Source organism: Leptonychotes weddellii, chromosome 1 (assembly GCF_054177405.1).
Source record: "Leptonychotes weddellii isolate Sample4059 chromosome 1, ASM5417740v2, whole genome shotgun sequence".
Taxonomy (NCBI): domain Eukaryota; kingdom Metazoa; phylum Chordata; class Mammalia; order Carnivora; family Phocidae; genus Leptonychotes; species Leptonychotes weddellii.
This window is the reverse complement of record NC_138369.1, coordinates 132,071,954-132,093,806: the sequence shown is the minus strand read 5'-3', so window position 1 is coordinate 132,093,806 and position 21,853 is coordinate 132,071,954. Positions and strand designations below refer to the sequence as shown.

At 40.5% G+C, this 21,853-nt stretch overlaps 1 protein-coding gene across 2 annotated transcripts in view; it reads right to left on the bottom strand.

Annotated features, from left to right (window-relative positions):
- Window positions 1-21,853, bottom strand: part of HSPBAP1 (HSPB1 associated protein 1) — a 60,537-nt gene that overhangs the window by 9,075 nt on the left and 29,609 nt on the right. For both annotated transcript variants that reach the window (XM_006743387.3, XM_031039226.2), the window contains exons 4-6: window positions 9,087-9,223; window positions 4,752-4,923; window positions 1,745-1,828 (exon numbers count right to left, since the gene is read on the bottom strand). In XM_006743387.3, coding sequence (XP_006743450.1) covers window positions 1,745-1,828; window positions 4,752-4,923; window positions 9,087-9,223 — 393 coding nt within the window. The remainder of the gene's footprint in view (window positions 1-1,744; window positions 1,829-4,751; window positions 4,924-9,086; window positions 9,224-21,853) is intronic.

The following is a 21,853-nucleotide window of genomic DNA, read 5'->3' as shown; positions in this document are numbered from 1 at the left end:
CTCCCTCTCCCACTCCCCCTGCTTGTGTTCCCTCTCTCGCTGTCTCTGTCAAATAAAATCTTTAAAAAAAAAAAAAAAAAAAAGAATTCCTCGTATCAGTGAGATCATATGATACAAGAGGGCTACTCTTGACATAATAGTTCTTCCTCCTCATTAGCAGTTTCTGCCTTTAAACACTTCTTATGTGCCCGGCACTAGATGATATACCACTGGAGTGGGTGCAGTTATAATCCCTATTCTGCAAGCAAGGAGACTTAGGCTTGATGAGATGAACTGACCATCCAGGTTTGACAGCTAACAAAGGCACAGACCTATAACTTAAACCTACATAGTTCCAAAGTTTATGATCAAGATGGTGAAGAGTCTGAAAAAAAAAAGTCATATAAAAAAACATCATTAAAGAAACCAGAGGTGGGGTGCCTGGGTGGCTCAGGCATTAAGCGTCTGCCTTCGGCTCAGGTCATGATCCCAGGGTCCTGGGATCGAGCCCCGCATCGGGCTCCCTGCTCGGCAGGAAGCCTGCTTCTCCCTCTCCCACTCCCCCTGCTTATGTTCCCTCTCTCACTGTGTCTCTCTCTGTCAAATAAATAAAATCTTAAAAAAAAAAAAGAAAGAAACCAGAAGTTTTGAGCCTGGGAAAGAAAAGTTTAAAGGGACACATGGAAGGTATCGTCAAATATTTAAAAAAAAAAAAAAATTCGGTATAGTTTCAGAAATAATGGGTACAGTTACAAGCAGGCAGGTGATAGCTCCGCTGTGTAACAATGAGAAGAGCTACCTTGAGAAGCGAAGCACCATCAGGACTACTGTAGAACTGACTTTGGACTGGGACTGGACTGTATCTTGACATTTGCTCCAACTACAATTCAGCATGCTACCAGTAGCTAAGTAACTAACTGAGTAACTGAGTCCACTGATCTCCCGCCATACCGCTCACCTAATCCCCAAGGGCTACACGTCTTCTTGAAGCCCAGATAGTGCAGCTTCCTGTTACAGTCTCCCTGATGGTCCACCCATGCCAAAGCTCTCCCCGTTACCAAAGGGTAAGGAAAGCCCGAGGGGAGGAAGCAGCAGCCAAAGGGAGAGGAGAGATGCAATCAGGCTTTGTGTACAGGACAGCAGAGATGCCATCAAAACCTCTGCCATCAAAGCCTCTGGTTAAAGAGGCACAGATGCCATGAAAGCCCGGGTTGAACCTCACTGGGCAGCCATGTTAGTTGTCAAGTAGAGCAGGCAACCGGGATTAAACAGAGCATATTGCAGGGAAAAGGCCTCCTTCATTTCCTGGCAGAAATGAAATGATAAAATTCTAGCACTCAAAGACTCTACTTTGAGAAGAGGTAGAAGGCAGGACTGAGAATTGTGCAATTAGTAATAAGGGCCCTGAACCAAGAAGCAGTTAATCTCCAACCCATCTGGGTGTGGACAGGACTGGCAACGTGGGACATACACAGCAGATCCAGACAGGCCCGACACCGTTCTCTTAACAATACCAGCTAAGGGAGAAGACCCTGCACACCAACATCAGGGCCCATGGTGTGCCCTTAAAGGAAAGAGAATGGTGCATCACTGAAAATCCTAATTCCAACCTAAACACCCATTAACAGAGTACTGAATACATAAATTATAACATATCAAACCAAAGTAGTACTGGAGTATTGGTTAAAATTAATCACAAGTTTTATAGACAGGCTATATGTATCTTAAAAGCAGGGATTACATTTATTAAAAAAAAAAAAAGTACCAGCTCAATCCATGAGTTTATACTGACAGTGACAGGATCAATGGATTCTACGTAATGCCACCAGTGTCTGGGAACAAAAAGAACCTGAAAAGCAAACAAGAAGTAAGTTAGCACAAGAATAGCACATTGGACTCTAATCGAAAATGCTAGGAATACATATGAATTTATAGCAATATTGCTGTTGGAAACAGAAACAAGAAAAAAAACCAAACAAACTCATAATCCCTTTCTTTTTATCCAACAAGTTCACATGTTCCACAAAGGATATCGCCAGCTTCTCCAACTTCTACTCTCCTTAATCCTGGACCTGCTCTGCCTGCATCTAAATCTTAGTAAAGGACTCTGAGATTCTAATTTTTCCTCCTTTCCACTGAAAAACAGTTGTATGCATTCTGAGAAAGGGCACAGGTAAAACCAGAGGAAGTAGTTTGTCTTCTCATACTGTAAAATCGAGCCAATGAAGAAACAGTACATAGAGAGGGGGCATCAGGTAAGTGGTGACTCAAAGGAGCAGACACTGGTGCTAGGGAACCTCAGAAGTGGGAGACACAGGCATGAACCAGGGAGGGCAGGGGAAGCCTGGTATGGATGAAGTGTGGTCTGACCCAGGGTTAGGAGAGAATGTAGACAGAGCAAAGAATGAGGACATGCCAGGAGGGAGACGTAGTGCCAGCAAGGGCGGTGGGACTGTTGAGGGACAGCAAGTAGGTAGGTCTTACTGTTGCAGACGGGGCAACGGGAGATAAGGTGGGAGAGTTGGTCAGGGCCAGTGGAGGGCCCTGAATTCAGAATAAAGAATCTGCATTTTATTCTGTAAGCATTAAGGAGTTGCTAAGAATTTTTTTTTTTTTTTTGAGAGGGAGTAGGGGGGCAGAGGGAGAGGGAGAGAGAGATTCTTAAGCAGGCTCCATGCTCAGCGTGAAGCCTGATGCAGGGCTCAAATCTCACGACCCTGAGCTCACGACCTGAGCTGAAATCAAGAGTCAGATGCTTAACTGACTGAATGACCCAGGTGCCCCACTAAGAAATTTTTAGTAAGGGGATGGTTAAAATAGCAACATTATGGGAGAGTCTGGGAAGGATAGGAGATCCTTATAGTGGTCCAACTATTAAATGTTAAGATCTAAACAGGAAGGTATAATAAACAAAAGCCAACAGCCAGAGTCAAGAAGGATTGCAATTGTCCAGACTCAGTATGAGATTAGTACCTATGGAAGTTTGAGCAGAGCAGATGGGATGATCCAAAGCTTTGGGGCCTCAGATTTAGAAAATGGGTGGCACTTGCTATGAGCAAGGGGGAGCTAGGAGTTGGGAATAGAGCACCTTTTAGGAGAACTGAGCCCTAAGAAGGGCTACTGCATTTAGTCATTAGGAGTTCATATATGTCCCATCAGATTATACTTTCAGTACAGTGGTAAGAGAGGGAGCCAGTTGTTGGTAGATTAAAGAACGAGCAGGATGTAAGGAACAGTGATACAACAGACAGAACCACATATTCAAATGTGGCTATTAAAATAGAAGAAAAAATGAATTACCAAGCATGTCACACCCACTAGAATGGCTATGATAATAGTAGGAATAATGGAAAATAACAAGTGTTGGTGAGGAGGTAAAGAAATCAGAACCTTCACACATTCCTTCGTGGGAATGTAAAATGGCATAGCTGCTATGGAAAACAGCTGGACAATTCCTCAAAAAGTTAAACAGAGAGTTACCACAGGACCCAGCAATTTCACTCCTAGGTATATAACCAAGGGAACTGAAAAACTACCTTCACTCAAAAACTGGTACCCCACTATCTATGGCAACATTCTTCATAATAGCCAAAAAGTGGAAACAACCCAAATGCCTATCAACTGATGAATGGATAAGCAAAATGTATATGCGTAACAATGAAATACATTCAGCCATAAAAAGGAATGAAGTCCTGATAACATTCTGCAGCATTACGGTATGTGAAAGAAGGCAGACACAGAAGGCCACTTGTACGACTGAACGTGAGTGAAATGTTCGAATTAGGTAAATCTATAGAGATATAAAATAGATGAGGGCTTGTCAGAGGCTGGGGGACAGGTGCCTGGGGAGTGACAGCTAACAGGTTGAAGCAAATTGCTCAAGTTAAATTATTTGAGTTGGAGTACTCACATGTGAAGGAAGCAAGAAAAGGGCCAGTGAAAGGGAAGGAAAACAGGCAGGGGGAGAGGAATGATTGAGGGAATAAAATCTCCTTAAGAGACTAAGAAAACCTTTCATATCGTTAATAAAATATCAGACAGCAAATGCCAATGTTGTAGAGGTGATTTTCTCCACTGGACAGTTGGAAATGTTTCAGAGACAATCCTTTATAAAAGGAACATCCACGCTTGCTTAACGCAAAACATTCTCAGTTCATTCTGCCTTTGTTGTCCCACCACCTAGATGCATTCCCACCTGCATTTACGTGTCTGGGTTCTAGTATAGTTGAAAAGATACTAACTGCGAACATATGTTCCAGAGGTGCTCAAGTACCCATGCCTTGACACTTTCTCTTAACCTTACTAAAAATTGACTGTGTGGGGCACCTGGGTGGCTTAGTCAGTTAAGTGTCTGTCTTTGGCTCAGGTCATGATTTCAGGGTCCTGGGATCTGGCCGTGTCTGGGCTCCCTGCTCAGTGGGGAGTCTGCTTGTCTCCCTCCCCCTGCTGCTCCCCCGCACCGGCTCATGCTCTCTAGCACTCTCTCTCAAATAAATAAGTAAAATCTTTAAAAAAAAAATGACTGTGAGTTCTTGTTTTCCTCCAACGTCATTCTCCTCTTCACCAGTAGAAAGAGCTATATTCCCTCTTCCCATAGTTCCATGACCTGTGAAGCTGAGAAGTTTGCGTCTGAAGCCTTCTAATAGCAGAGAGCAGCAGGGAAGAAAATCACTCTCATTTGTATTCGTGGGGAGGCGTGTGGTATAAGGACATGAAAATTTATAGCTGGGGCACGCACTGACAGGTCATCAATGTTTTAAGGCGCCCATTACCTGTCCTGGGTTTAGTGTAACCATATGTCTTCGAGCTTTGCAGAACTGAGGAAAACGTTTTAAATCAGGATTGACAACATTGATTTTACTGAACACACTAGATTCTTCATAAGGGATTCTTGTTGGATAAAGGAAAGGAGTGTCTTCGGGAGGAAAGAGATGCCATCTTTTCCTAATTAAAAAAATAAGATACAAGTTAGTACTCTGAACTTGAGATAAAACATCTAAGAAGGCAGCAGCTAAGTCTTCATTTTCATTCAACCCAATAAAGGAATATAGGAGCAATCTCAGTGGTCACCTGGCTCATCTCTCAGTAGTGGAATCTCCTATGCAGACACCTGGTGGAGATAAGGCAGCAGCCAGTGGATATCTCCTGATGCCCTGAAGCTGGGACAGGATCTAGTTTCTAAGATCATTCTTTCTTTTTTTTTTTTTTAACTTATTTTATTTAAATTCAATTAGTTAACATATAGTGTATCATTAGTTTCTAATGTAGAGTACAGTTCTTCATCTGTTGCATATAACATCCAGTGCTCATTAACATCACATGCCCTCCTTAATGCCCATCACCCAGTTACCCCAACCCCCCACCCACCTCCCCTCCAGAAACCCTGTTTGTTTCCTATGGTTAAGAGTCTCTTACGGTTTGTCTCCCTCTCTAATTTCGTTTTATTTTATTTTTCCCTTCTTCCCCTATGATCCTCTGTTTTGTTTCTTAAATTCCACATATCAGAGAGATCATATGATAATTGTCTTTCTCTAATTGACTTATTTCGCTTACCATAATATCCTCTAGTTTCATCCACATCATTGCAAATGGCAAGATTTCATTTTCTTTGATGGCTAAGTAGTATTCCATTGTATATATATACCACATCTTTATCCATTCAACTGTTGATGGACATCTGGGCTCCTTCCATAGTTTGGCTATTGTAGACACTGCTGCTATAAACACTGGGGTGCAGGTGCCCCTTCAGATCATTCTTTCTTATCTCAAATCAAAGTCTACCTCCTCCTAAGTCGATTCTGTCCCTGATTCTAGAGATACCTGAATAATCCCTCCCTTTCAAATATCTGGATTCTTATCTTCTGCAGAGAAGCTACCCATACTGCTATCCACCAAATAGTTTCCAGACTTCTCCCAGTTTGGGTTGTAAATTCCTTAAGTCAAACCTGTGTTAAGTCAATCCATAAGCAAGAGAAATGCACAAATGATGCCACCCAACTAAAAAGTGGTATAATCGAATTTTCAAAAAGAGAAAACTATAAAATGTTTCAGTCACTTAAAACTTTGAAAAATGGAGATGATAAATCTTAAATCACAAGACACCAGAACACACCCAAACTTCAAGTCAATAGAGGGGGGACATCTGAGGCAAAGAAGGGAGAAGTGTTTGAAAAAGGAAGACATACAGACAAAAATACACAATGGGGAAGAAGAGAGAGAGAGAGGGACAGGGGCAGGGAGAGGGAGAGAACTAGTTCTGAGGAAAGCTTAAAGCTCTCTAGTGACCCCTTGCAGTTACAGTGGGACCACTATGTGCCTTTCAGTTGGCTGCTATTTTCAAACTAAGAAGTAGATACTAAAGTCTTATTTTGCCTTAGAGATAGAGCTGCTCCATTCCACCGTAGCTATGACAAGTTTGGGAGAATTCTTGGCATTTACTATGTTTAGAATGTCAGAGCTGGAAGAACTCTTAAGAGATCATCAGTCTAATTTTACTTTCAAAGTAGCGGAAAAGGGACCCAGTGCTGGTTCAGTGTCATTCACTGGACTAGTTCGTGATTAGTGGTAGACCCAGAACTAGGTCACAGAGCGCCTGACCTCTTCAGGTGCCAGCTCCTACCTCTGCCTCATGGCTGCATTCCTACAGGAATAGCCATTAAGATAACAATCCCATACAATTTGTTTTGCTCCACTTAAAATGTAACATACAGTCGACCCTTCAACAACATGGGGTTTGAACGGCACGGGTCCACGTATGTGCAGATGTTTTTTCCAATACGGTACAGTACTGTCAATGTATTTTCTCTTCCTTATGATTTTCTTAATAACATTTTCTTTTCTCTAGCTTACTTTATTTTTTTAGGATTTTATTTATTTATTTGAGAGAGTGAGTGAGTGGGCATGTGAGCAGGGGGAGGGGCAAAAGGAGAGGGAGAGGGAAAGAATCTCAAGCAGACTCCAGGCTGAGCACTGAGTCTGATGCAGGGCTGGATTCCACGACCCTGAGACCATGACCCAAGCCAAAACTAAGAGTCAGACGCTCAACCGACTACACTACCTAGGAATCTCTCGCTTACTTTACTGTAAGAATATAGTATATAATACATATAACATACAAAATATGTGTTAATCAACTATTTATGTTATTGGTAAGGCTTCCAGTCAACAGTAGGCTATTAGTGGTTAAGTTTTTACGGAGCCAAACGTTATATGCAGACTTTCAACTGTGCGGGGGTCAGTACCCCTAATCCCCTCATTACTCAAGGGTCAACTGCATATGCATCCTTCTTTTATTAATCAGAAAAGGTGGTCAATCACCATGTCATCCCCTAATCAAAAAACATTTCACTGTCCTGCATGCTGAAAGAGAGTAAGAGGTTATTTGCCTGAAAGTAAACTTCTGGCTCCAACCTCTCTTTCCTGCCTAATCCCTTTGTTTGCAATGCACAACTTACACTGGACCATTCACAGGGTTCCTTCTCTATACACCACATGCTTTCCTAGGGCTCTGCTCATGCTGGTCCCTCTGCTCCTCCCACCCATGTCTTGGGACCCATCCTTCACCCATCCTTCAAAGCCCATCACAAATGGCAGCTCCTCTCTGTAATCTTTCTTAATCTTTCTAGTAGAAATGGTATCTCTCCTACTTTTCAGTTCCACAGCTCTATGAAACCTTCCTCAAGAGCATGCTCATTCTGCCTTCTATCACACTGCCTGTGGGCTTGCCTGGACTCTAACTATAAACTCTCTCAGGGCAGAGACATGTCCTACTCATTCACCTCCATTCCTACTCTAACACATGGTACCTACTCCATGAGTATTTACTGAATAGGTATTTTACTATTCCAGAGCTTTATGAGACCAGAAAATATGCTCTATTACAAAGTTAAAATAAAGCTATATTAATTTTATGTCACAGAAAGAACCCAGGTATTTTTTGGTAATGTTTTCCCAACTGAATTTCTTGCCCAATTCAGAACACATGGAAAACAGCTGCTTACAAGGATACCTCTCTTACCAAGTTTAAGATTCAGACTATTAACTCCCTAAGCGCAAGGACCATGGACACTTGATTCACTGTGGCATCCACAACACGTAATAATGCACCTGAAACGTCCTAGACCCTTTAATAAGGACTTAATGAATCCAGAAGTGGACTGTCTTATACCATTTTATAGTTTTCAAAATACTTCACGTGTGAAATCTATTCACATGCTTACTCACTGTTTCTTTTGGATCCACTCATAATCCTTGTCATGTCTAAAGGGTCTGAGAACTAGGAAATGGCCATTTCTGCTTTTCCCTCTGTACTGTCCTATAAATGTTCCAAAAGGCCAGGAAAGGAGACTCAAGCATCACTAACTGGAAGAAAAGAAGGCTATACATATAACATTCTGAGTACATCCTCCAACTAGCAGAAACATGTAAACTCTCATGGAAATCCTGGAACCAGGGACTATCAAAGTATTTCCTGACCTACCCTTATATATCTTAGGGTCCACAGACAGATGGAGAAGAACTTACCTAAAGTAATAAAATACTGCATTGTGTCTACATGTAGACACAGACTGAAATTTAGACTTGAAAGGGGCCATAAATACCATCTCATTCAGTGGTTCCCAAACCAGACCCCTGGCATCTCCTCAGGGGCCTGAAGGTAGCAGCAAAGCCTCTTTCTTCCAACAAACTGCTCCACTCTTGTTTATTTAGATTTGAAGAAAGGGTCTTCCTGCTTTTAAACAGAATTTTGAAAACTACAAATGCAGACTCTTACATAACACAGCTAAGCAGACAACTGTCTAGCTGAACTGGGAGTGGAATCCTGGAGCTCTACGATCAAGTTTCTGAAGGTAATCCTGATCATGAGTGAGAGACACACGTGGAAACCATCATTTGAACTATTCCCCTTACTTCAAAAAGGAGGAAACTGAACCAGAGGTTAACAGATTGGTCTTGGTCATGAGGCAGGCTGACAGGGTAGAGCTGGGACTAAACCTTGGGGGCCACCTGCCTGATCCTCATTGCTCTTCCTGTGCAACACACACACACACACACACACACACACACACACTTTCTCTCTCTCTCTCATGCATGCACCTGTGCATTACCTTCCTTGTACCTGGAATACTAAGTTGCAACCATAGGAGTCCAGATGACAGGGCGTATGGGCCCCCATGGAGCCGATCCACAATGTACTTTCCCGTCCATTTCTTCCAGGAAACCCGAAGTCAGACCATATCACATCCTGTTTTGAAAATAAAGTTACAGTCTGTCAAGAACGAACCAAATATGCTGTATGGTAAGGTTACACATTTTCATTTGCACATCTGCTTTTCGGTACTTGGAATACTCTTTTATAGAAAATGCTATAGATGGAGGAAGTTAGGCTTCCAGAGCAATCCAAGAAATCTTTTAAACCAATAACATACCTGACGTACCTCACTATTAGTAGTTATTCAACAAATATTTACTGACTGGTTCTAGAAGCTTGTGATGAATCAGTGAATAAGAAAGACAAATATGTCCACCCAAGTGAAGCTTACATTTTAGAGGTTGGAGGGAGAAAATAAACAACAGACGTAATTATGCATATATCTAGAGGAAGAGTGTTTCACTCAGGTAGCAGGAACGGTAGTGAAATGGAAACAGAAGTTTTTTAAAACGTCTCCGATGAGAGGAGTAGAATGTTATGTCATGTATTCTAAAAGTTAAAATGTAACTCATTAAGGAATGCACTTGCATGAGCATCCGTGATATATGGAATTACTGAACCACTATATTGTACACTTGAAACTAATATTATACTGTATGTCAACTAACTAGAATTAAAATAAAAACCTAAAAAGCTGTAAGAAAATATAAAAATAAAAATGTCTCTGAAGCTCAACTCAGGAAGCCAGAAAGCCATATTTTCTCTAAGCAATGCAGATATTTCTAGGTATAACTAGTGCATTAACTTTTTACACTCTAGTGACATTAAAAAAGCCTTCTCCTAAGTTAATGGAGTCATTTAAAACTATAGATGCTGGAGTCTTATTTCACACCTACTAAATCAGAGCCTCCAGGTAGGGACTGCATACATACAGTACTGAAATACATATCCATAGATGACTTTTGCTATGCTCCCCAAAGTCATGAACTCCTTAAGTGAAATGAACTTTAAAACAGAGACAGCACAGCGCTCTTGACTTGGCTCTCCTTATGCCTGGTTCTGTGGACAAATCATGCCCTAGTCAACTACTGACCCATAAATACCATCTAGTCCAGCAGTTCTCAAACCAGGATCCCTGGCATCCCCTTAGGGACCAGGGGGTAGCAGCAAAGCCTCTTGCTTTTTCAACAAACTGTTCTGCTCTTGTTTAGTTTAGAATAAGGGGCTTCCTGTTTTTCTTTTTTTTTTAAGATTTTATTTATTCATTTGAGAGAGAGAAAGAAAGTGAGTGAGCACGAGCAGGGGGAGGGGGAGGGGGAGGGGCAGTGGGAGAGGGAGAAGCAGACTCAATGCTGAGCAAGGAGCCCAATATAGGGCTCGATCCCAGGACCCTGGGATCATGACCTGAGCTGAAGGCAGACGCTTAACCAACAGAGCCACCCAGGTGCCCAGGCTTCCTGCTTTTAAATAAAAATTGGAAAACTATAAATGTAGTGTGACATAAACTCAAATCCATAAATTATAGTATGTATAAGCTAGAAAAGAAAAAGAACATACTAGTGAACCAGACACAGAGGTTTGCCTCTATTTCTGTTTTTTTTCTTTAAGTTTTATTTCTTTAAGTAATATCTACACCCAATGTGGGGCTTGAACTCATGACCCCGAGATCAAGAGTCATTGCTCCTGACTAAGCCAGCCACGGGCCCCTCTATTTCTTTTCTTTTCTTTTTTTTTTTAAAGGATTTTATTCATTTGAGAGAGAGAGAGAGAACATGAGCGGGGGGGTGGGGGGGGGCAGAGGGAGAAGCTGACTCCGTGCTGATGCGGGGCTCCATCCCAGGACCCTGGGATCATGACCTGAGCAGAAGGCAGACACTTAACCAACTGAGCCACCCAGGCGTCCCTATTTGTTTTTTTAAATCATGAATTTTTCCTATTGAGTTTTAAGAAATAAAACAAAACAAAAAAACACTTCTATGTGCAGAACCTGGGCATAAATGCTGACCCTTCTTTTATCAGTATCTTCCATCTACATTCTCTATTTTTAGAGACAAACCATTAACAGCTGTAGTCAAAGAGAAAGGATTTTGGAGAGACATTTAATGGGTGGTTTTGAGGAAGACTAGAAAAAGCATTTTCATTTTTGTTTTGAGTATTGAAAGTCGTGGACTATGTGCATAAAACTAATGTCTGTTACAACGGGGGACTTTTTGTAAGGTCAGTGCTATGGTAAATGCATTCGCACATGGCTCACACACAGCTGCTCCAAGGAGCGGCAAAGATCATGTCCCTCTGGATATGTCCATAAGCTCCATGGAGGGAGCTTACCTCTGTATTCCCAATGCCTAACATAATACCTGGCTCAGAGTAAGTGCTTCAAACATTTGTTGCTTGGGACAGAAAGAAGAATCTGTTGGCTTATTATGGGTAAATGGTTCTGGTCTTGGTATGATGCTCAGTGTTCGGAATACAAAAACTAACACAACACAGGGCTACCCTTCAAATCTAATAACAGAAGACGGTCCCATAAATCAACTCACATCATGCGGCAAGTGCTCTGACGGAAGTGAGCAGAAGGTGCTCTACAATCACTAATGAAAGGCTCTTGGTCCAAGCAGGGAACTTAGAAGAGGCTTCCAATTAATTCTGGCCCTTGTTGAACAATCTACCACACCTCAGGTTGGAGTTTAACTAAAGGCAGCTGAATGAAATGTAGAAGCAAAAGAGATTTGCCTTACCAAAGAAGAGGCTTGTGTAAGTGATTCTTATACTCCTTTAGGAATCTAATGAGTGCCAACACCCCTCTCCTCAGAGAAATGCACACATATACACAATTTCACATAAACTGAGGGAGTCAATGGACTGACCCCTGTGAGAAACTCTGTTCTAGAGCACTGCTTTAGAAAGAATCACAGAAGGAAGATTTTCCTATGGGGGATAGGGTTATATGAGAAACTGGCAAGAAGCTTTCCTGACAGCAAAGACAAAAAAGGAAAAATTATTTTGGAATGATTAGATCAGGGTGACCCAAACTACCTAAATTCAGCTGCAAATTGGTTAGGAAAACCAAAGGCTGAAAAAAAGGAAATTTGTCAGAAAATAGCATTTAGTGTACATATTTTGTGCCCCTACTCACCCCACCCCCAGACTCTTGAGAGTTGAGGCTTTCTTGCCAATTGTGTTTAGCTACTTAGAGACAGTCAAATGTCTGAAATCAAAGTGGGCGCAGAAGGAATCTACCTTGAGTCTTGCTGGGAACAGTGAAATTAATAAAGGTGATTGGTGGGGTGATCTACCCTAGAGTCTATTCCCACACCCACCTCAACAGTTGGAAAAGTCTAGAAATCATCTATATCCATAAAATTCTATTTGACACCATCGCTGAAAAGAACAATCAAGTGTCTGGCTGACTGTGTTAAAAAGAAAACTGCAGAGCAAGGATGGAGTCACTTATGCTAGGCCATGTCACCAAACTAGGGCTTAATATTTAACTTAACTGCAGTTCAACCTCTCCCAGAAACATAGTCTTAACTAGTGGGTCAGGAATTTTCTGGTCAGCACCAACGAGGTAATCTGTCACATGGGCCGTCTCCTTCTCCATCCCCACCCCCACACCCAAAGGAAGCTGAGGTAATATGCTTGATAAAACCCCATGCCCTTTCCACCAAGGGAAGGTGATCTTACCTGAATCAATCCTTTTTTTACCTTTGCTAATAACTTCTTGCCCCAGCCTTCTCCCTATAAAAACCTTCCATTTTGTAGCTCTCCTCTACTTGCTAGATGGGACGCTGCCTGATTTGTTTAATAAAGCCAATCAGAGGTGCCTCCTTAGCGCAGTAGGCAGCGCGTCAGTCTCATAATAAAGCCAATCAGGTCTTCGAATTTATTTGGTTGAATTTTTTTAACAACTGCTCACTACAAAATATTTGCTTTCGTGTAACTCACAGAAGAAGGTTGTAGATTTGCTTTCTACAGACAAGTTTACTTTCTCTTCTGCCAAAAATTGCTGTCTTTAAATTATCTGAAAAACTGTCATGCCTTTTCTTTTTTTTATACCTAAACTCAGTAGCATTAACTTTTCCCTCCAGTTGCTATCTTCTCAACTACCTTTGTCAACAGCTCTCTTAAGCCTGACTCCCCAACCCTAGACACAGCCTACATGAAACCCTGGCTATGGGACTGCAGCCTTCCATGACCCGGACATTATACCATTCATGTACCATCAGACAGTTTAAGCAACTGAATTATACCATGGCTAATCTTGGCTTGCCTGCCTTTTTCTTATGAACTGTGGTCTAGCCATACTAGCCATTATCTCTTCAGCCTTGACTTATTAATAGATTGTAGGAAAAAGCCATGGGATCCTACATTTATCCCTCTTAAACTGAATCTTATTTCGTGTCTGGCATTTTACAATGTTTAAATCAACTTGTCTACATGACTCCCAAGCCTTATCTCGAGTCCTAACAGAGTCTCTCCCCTTTATGACTAGACCCATATTTTCAATTGCTAACAAGTTACCACCATCTGGTTATTGGATTCTTATAGTAGGCCAGACCCCAATACTAACATTTTATGTGTATTATCTCCTTTAATCCTTATAAGATTGACGGTAGATATATCCATTTTACCCATTTTTATATGTGGAAACTAAGGGATATAACTGTCCTTTTGACAGTACTGTTACAAAACACGCACAGATTCTTGTCTGTCATAACAAGTGGGAGGAGGGTGTACTGGTACTCAGTGGATAGAGGTCAGGGATGAGCTCAACACAACGAAGAAAGGTTCTGTATCTTGCACAGTTTTCATACCACTAAAAAATTTGATTTTAATTCTCTGAGAGTAGGACTCCAACTCCATTTCAAATGTCATCAAAGATCTTTGGCATGTTTTTAATACATACTGAGTTTTCCCGAAACATAATTACTAAATAAGTCAAGGGAGGATTGTACTTTGTGTTTTTGCAGCTTTACCAGGAGTTGTTACCCATTTTGAAAACCAGACCACCAACAGCACTGAAACTCACTGCGTTTGGGTCAGCAGTATATACACCAGTATCAGTCTGTGCTTCTATTATCTCATAGTGGTGACTCTACACCTATAGATACAAATACACTCACTTAGCCTCATTTCAAAATGTGAAATATACAATTTTGGAAATATTCTATGGAATTTTATCTTAATTCTTCAAAACTGAACCTTTTCCTTGTAAGTACAAGCATCTGATTAGATCGTTATGACTTCCAGTATAGTCACGCTTGATTAATTACACATTAAATCACATATTTCTGCTCAACTTCTCCTGTATTTTATAGCAGGGGCAGTTTAATTGTTTTTAAAAATTATGTGTGAAGGTAATTACCCACAGAACAGTGAAGGGGACGCAGGGTCTGGAAGGAGACCCCTATCACACCACCTCTACAGCTTTCCTGGTATGGACCACACACACCTCCCCCTGCCTTTACTCCTGCTGTTCCCTCTGCCCGACTGGTCTTCTCGCAGCTCTCCCACACCCCAGTTCATATTTCTCTTTGAAGACCCAATGTAAATGTCACTTCTTTAAATGCTTCTATTCCCCCTTATGCAACTCATCATTCTCTCTTGGTCTCTACCTCCCAAAGAACTTTGACTCTTTGCCTCTGACCCATTCTCCTTACCACAACAAAAGCAATCTTTTTAAAATGTTAAGGCCTGTCACTCCCTTGCTTTGAACTTAGAATTAGGTCCAAATGCCCTCACCTGTGGGCCTGTATGACCAGGCCCCTCTCACCTTTCTGACACCTTCTAACCCTCTGCATCTCATCGGCCAGGCTTCAGTCATAATGGCCTTCTTCTTCTTCCCCCCCACCCCCCACCAAAAAGGCACATTTTCCCTTCTTCAAAGGCTTTGCATATGCTATTCACTCTGCTTAGAAAGCTCCTGACCCTCCTTTCACATAGCTAGCTTCTCATTTCTTAGGAATCAGCTTAAATATCATCTCCTTAGAGAAAGCTTCCCAACTTACCCTATGTAAAGTAAGTCCCTCTCCTGTTGTTCTTGATTTGGGCCCATTTTTGTTTACTTCATAACACTTAGGACAACTGGCCATTACTGGTTAGATGCATTTGTCTGTCTTCTCCATTAGAATATGAGCTCCCTGAGGAAAGGGGGCCAGGGCTGTCTGCGACTCTCTAGCCTAGCACAGTACCTGGAAAACAGGCGTTTGTAGAATGAATAACCACTCACATTTTATAGTCATCTTCTGTCTTTTCACTACTTACATACCTCACTAGCTCCAGCAACTGGCTGAGTCCACAGCACATACCAGAGCTTAAATCTAGTTTCCGCTTTTATCTATCCTGACCTTTGGTACTTTTTTGTTTTCTTTCTGGCTGGTACACTTATTACTCTGTTTTACTCTGGAATTTTTTTTTCTTGGGCAAATATAGATCTGGTAGGTATGGTCCTGGGATTCCTTGGTCATCCCAAGCCAGTCCCAAGTCTAAACAATTCTAACACACAGCAACTGACAACAGTCATTTGGGACAGCCTCACCTAGAACTTACCAGGCTCCCTCACAGTCTGCAATATCAGAAAAGGAGCATCGCAGACCACAGGGTGCATCAGGGTTGGCCCTGGTTCCTGGAGTAAATGGAATGTGGTATCCATTCGAAAAGATGGCATATGGTTTTAGAGGTGGTCTACTTAATCACATACCTGATTTGACTACTTCATTATGTCTTCTAGTGTAGTCAATAAGCATTAACACACCAAAATATATGTTGTTTTATTTTAAATTACTTCCTTTAAAATGTTCCTTTATGTCATAGGTAAGGCATTTTTAAGCAATTTTTAAAAATTACATGTGTAGGTAACTATACCATCTACAAGTTGTATTTCAGAATCATAAAGGGAATGCAAGAGCTGAGAGAGTTGAGAATCATGACCACACCACATGTACTTGAATCAACAAATACTGACTGATAACATGGGATATGCTAATCGAGGACGGAGACTCAAAAGAGCTATAAGACATAAACATCTCTATTATCTGTATTGGAAAACTTTACAGTCTGGTTGGAGATATCAACCTGAAACAACAACATAAATAACAACAACAACAAAAAAAACGCCACAGGCAGTTTCTATCACTATCACACGATGGTACAATAAATTAAGAGGTCAAGAATGGTTGAAATTTGGCTTTTACCCTTCTCAGTCTTGACCCCTCAACAAGGAACTAATAATGCATTAGGACTTGAGAGAGAGATCTGAACTTTGCTCCTTTCCCTTCCTCTGCTCCAGTGAGAAGTATGGCAGATTGCTAACCTATGGATTTAACCATGAAATAAAATGACCATCAATCATCTTGCCCCAGGCATCTGGCCATAGGACCTTCCCTTGAAACTGCCAGACCTATGGCTGCCTGAGAACTGCTCTTCCATTAACTTCAAAAGCCTCTTTCCCCTGCTGCACAGGTATTAGCCCTATGCATCTTAAGCAATGCACAAAGGATGATGGTGCAGAGGGCCAGGACTCATTCTTGGAACCCTCCCTTCAATGCTGCAATTTTCCCAGACCCTATACTTGTTCCACGCAGACACCCTGTAATAACTATCTTTTTAAAATAAATGTTGCTTTAATTTTTCATGTCTTTCCATGAGCAGGGTGTGGCAGAAACTGCCTATCTTTCTTAATATCTCCCAATTGTATTCAGGGAGATGCCCACTAAGAAATACCCATTTTCCAGCCTCCCCTGCAGTTAAGTGGAGCTAAGAGATTAAATTCTAACCATTAAAGAGAAGTTGTTAGGTGGGCCCTCTGGGAAAGTTCCCTAAAAGTGAGACAGAGAGCTGGGAGTAGACTTTTGTCCTTCCCTCTCCCTTTTCAGCGATACAGTTGTGATGGCTATCGTGGAATACAAGATGGCCTTGAGGATGGAAGCCATATGCTTAGAAGGACAAAGCAGAAAGACAGTAAAACTTGGGTTCTTTGTTATGACAAAGCCTCCATTACAGCCCAGGCTAGTGCAGCTCTGAACTCTCCCTACATGAGGAAAAAAAAATCACCCATATGCATTTAGTTAGGCAACTTCTATTCAGGGTTATCTGTTACAAGCAACTAAGTCTGTTAAAAACAACAACAACAAGAAAAAAACAAAAACAACCATAGCCTCAAAATGGCCATCACTTAGGTTAAGGCCCTAAATCAGTAAAACAAGACTTACTACCTAACCTAACTGCATTTCACTCCCCTCCCCACCACAAGTGTAATCTTTAACCAGTCAACATGGAATTTCCTGGTTAATAGTAGGAAATTTACTAATAGACCTCTTGTACTCCCCTTAGGAGGGCAACCTTGCCTAAACAATGCATTCCTTGCTAATAAATTTCTTTCTTCTTCTTCTTCTTTTTTTTTTTAATGCCTCTCTCTGCCTTTAAAAACTTTTCTTTTGTTTAGCTCAGTGGAGTTTTCTTCTGCTTGCGAGATGGGATGCTGCCCAATTCGTGAATTGTTTAATAAATCCCAATTAGATCTTCAAATTCACTGGGTTGAATTTCGTTTTTTAACAGGCCTAATTCAAACTGATTCAGGAGGTTAGTCCAGGGAACCTGTCTTTCCCCAATAATCCCATTCTGTTGGGCACTTTTTCCCAGGTTTGCAGTTGGCTAGTCCTAAACCCCGTATCGGAGAAATGCATCCCTGAGGACATACTCTTATAGACACTTTGGGGTGGGAGTAGGGAGAATTCTATGTACTTCTTTGAGTAGTTATATATTTAGTAGGCATCCCCAGGCTGGCCTGGAGAACTAACCACCAAGATCAGCATCATTTCTCCAGGAAAAAAAAAAAATGTTCTCAGTCCAAATAATTGATATACAAGTAAAATGTGTAGATCATAAACAATGAAAATGACAAAAGACAATAAAAGAAACAGTCAAAAGGTCTAGATCATCAACTCTTTAATTAAAGAGGAAGGCTAGATTTATTATGGAAGTGCTAACATAGGGCTGTTATAATTTGGTAGTTCGTTAAATACCCTAGTGGGAAGGGGAAGTTCTAGAAGAAAATCATATCAGATTTTACCCCAGTACTTAAAGACGTTAACCAGGAATCCAGTCTTGCTTTTTTATCCTCCTCCAACCCCAGGTAATCAGCCCTGATTCCTAGTTGCTTCTCAGAATCTATCTGGGAAGTTTATTGGCAGTTTAAGGATGCCTTAAGAAAAAGAGGTGGAAATAACACATTACAGTGTTTCAGGATAAGAATAAATATAGCACAGCTTCTGTACAGAATGAGCATTATAAGCAAAATTCATTGTTCACTCACAGTTGAAAACTGGCTGACCAATGAAAATGAACTTTGTTTATAACACAAAAGTAGGGCAGGTACTTTATTCTCCTCTTTCCTTCAGGTGGCCCTGCCCTTGTGATGGTGTTCTGAACATATAACTTATAAATAATGATGGCTTTATTTCTTGTGTACATAGAGTGATCATTCTCCCAAATAAAAAATCAGGGCACAAGAGATGACAATGCATTTTTGTGCCACTTGTGAAGATACAAGTTTGGGAGATACTGCTTGAATATCAACATAATGAAATATTTAGAAACAATATTTTTCCATTGCCTAGTTTTCTTTTTAAATTAATTTTGGGCGCATGGCTCAGTCCGTTAAGCATCTGACTTCAGGTCATGATCTCTGGGTCCAGGGATTGAGTCCTACATCTGGTTCCCTGCTCAGCGGGGAGTCTGCTTCTCTCTCTCCCTCCCCCACTTGCTCTCTCTCTTCTCTCAAATAAATAAAATCTTTTAAAAAACAAAATCAATTAATTTATTGAGAGAGCATATTTATTTATTTGAGAGAGAGAGAGCACACACATGCACACAAGAGCGAGGAAAGGAAAGGGGTAGAGGGAGAGACTCTCAAGCAGACTCTGCACTGAGCATGGAGCCAGATGCAAGGCTTGATCTCACCACCCTGGGACCATGACCTCAGCCAAAACCAAGAGTCATATGCTTAACTGATTGAGCACCCAAGTGCCCCTAAATTAATTTTATTGAGATAAAATTTAAATACAATAAAATGCAGTCATTTTACAGTATAGTTCAACAAGTTTTGACAAATGTATACACTGGAGTAACCAACACCCATGATCAAGATATAGAATAGTTCCATTACCCCAAATAGTTCCTCTTACTCCTGTGCAGTTAATCTGCCTGCCTTTACCCTTAGCCCCAAACCAACCACCAATCTACTGTTATCACAATAATTAAATACTGGGTTCCTTTAGGTAAACATAACAGTAATGAGGATCAGTTTTGAAAATCGTTTAATTAGGGGGCGCCTGGGTGGCTCAGCCGGTTAAGCAGCTGCCCTCGGCTCAGGTCATGGTCCCTGGGTCCTGGGACCAAGCCCCACGTTGGGCTCCCTGCTCCGCAGAGAGCCTGCTTCTCCCTCTGCCTCAGCCTGCTGCTCTGCCTGTCTGTACTTTCTCTCTCTCTGTCAAATAAAATCTTAAAAAAAAAAAAAGAAAACTGTTTAATTAAAAATGTCCCCAACACTTTAAATAGGAGACTTCAAAACTCGGATTGAATTAAAAAAAAAAAATTCAAGGGACGCCTGGGTGGCTCAGTCAGTTAAGCAGCTGCCTTCGGCTCAGGTCACGATCCCAGCTTCCTGGGATCGAGTCCCGCATCGGGCTCCTTGCTCAGCAGGGAGCCTGCTTCTCCCTCTGCCTGCAGCTCCCCCTGCCTGTACTCTGGCTCACTCTCTCTCACCCACGCTCTCTAACTAATAAATAAAAATAAAATCTTAAAAAAAAAAAAATTCAAAATGTGTACACTTCAATATTCTAGATTATGCATAATATTCTAAAACTATTACTACTGTTTAAGTGATAAAATAATATCAGGAACAATACTGAACTCTAATAGCACATTTTATACTGTTCTATCTTAAGGTTTGGTTTCTGCATTCTACTATAAAGTCCTATGGGAAGCCAATCTTTTATTGTATTCAGGTTACCATCTCCAGTGCCTAACACAGTGAGTACAACAAATGCTCAAAAATTGCTGACTTACTGATCTAGGTAACTAGATCTATTTTTATGCTGAACCTGAGTAACTCCTAAATCTGTTTCAATTAACAAGTTAAATAATTATTCCAGGATCAAACACCATCTTAAAAACGTTGTACAAGTAACCAAATCTTCCATAATTTTAGTTTTAACCAAAGAACTAAAGAAAACTGGTAAGATGCTTATAATACAGAATAGTGGCTTTTTTTAGCTTACTATGTAAACCATTCACCAAAAAATAATCCATTCTTAAGTTGTTTTGTTCTAAAAGATGGTATATTTTGAGTTGGGGTATTCTCAGAGCCCAGATTCAGTATGAGTTAGTTGATGTAAGCTCTAGGCTCTGAGAACACCCCAACTCAAAACTATTTGTTCTTTTACCTATACAATGCTGTTTGGGTGACTCATGGCCCTGGTTAATTTGATTCTATTTGTCACATAAAAAGTCTCATTCTATTAATTCTCCATGCCTAGATTAAAAAATATAGAAAAACTGATTACACCTAATTCCATAATGAGTTTTATTCCTGAAAAAAAAAAAGAAAGCACAATATTGGTCAAAACAATAAAAATGAAACTTTAAAACAATACAATTAATTATAATTACATATAAAACTTATAAAGGATAAATACTTCAATTTAAGTTTTAAATAGCCCCTTAAATGGACATTATAAATTAGCAAGTGCTTAAGGCTCTTTTTTCCTTAGGAAAACTACCTTAGGTAACATAAACAGAAAAGAGGTATTTAGCTTTCTACCCACAGCTAGGCTTGGATAAACACCCAAATTCTTACACTCCAATCTGCCTCATCAGAAAGCATCACTGGCCACCAAACTCTTTTAATCATTACTAAACCACCTGGCTCAATTTCAAGATACTCTCATAACTACGTTACAAAGTCCAAGACAGGTCAGAACTAATCTTTGATGTATTGCATTTTGTGCAATTCTGTGTCCTGGTGACTTAACATGGCTCCTGGATCACAACAGCCAATGTGAATCACAACATAAAATGGAATCTACCTGGGACACATTCTTAGGGCAAAATCCTTTTTGCTATATGTTGATTCTAAATAGCTTCAATTATGATGATTCTTACTGATAATTATAAAAGGTAAGACCTGTCATTCTTACCTAATGAGTGAGAGATAAAGAAATTTTATGTGGGACTGTCACAAATACCCTACCTTTCTTGGGAAGTAGAGAACAAAATGTTCTAAATTAAGTTTTATTTAGATTAGTCAATGATATGATGGACAACTAAAAAATAATGAGACTAATTTCACTTGCCATACATGAAAGTCAGTCAAGTGTCAAAATCACAACTGTTGGCCACCTCTAAGGCTATAGGATATTTTTCAATCATATCAGTGTATTTACCAGTGTATTTATCAGTATATATAAATATTATATATTTATCGGTGGATAATTTTAATTTGTGGAAGAAAAGGGTTCATAGATGGAAATTTTAGAGCTTATAAGTAAAAACTTAAAAAACTAGTAGAAGCCTGAAGAGAGCTAAGAAATTCTTACCAAGATTGACAAATGCTATGATTAACTAGAAGCCACAGAAAATTTGACAAAGGTGAAACTAAGGGTATAAATTAAAACATTCCTTGAAAGATGCTAAAAACCAAAGAACTATCAAAACAAGAAATGG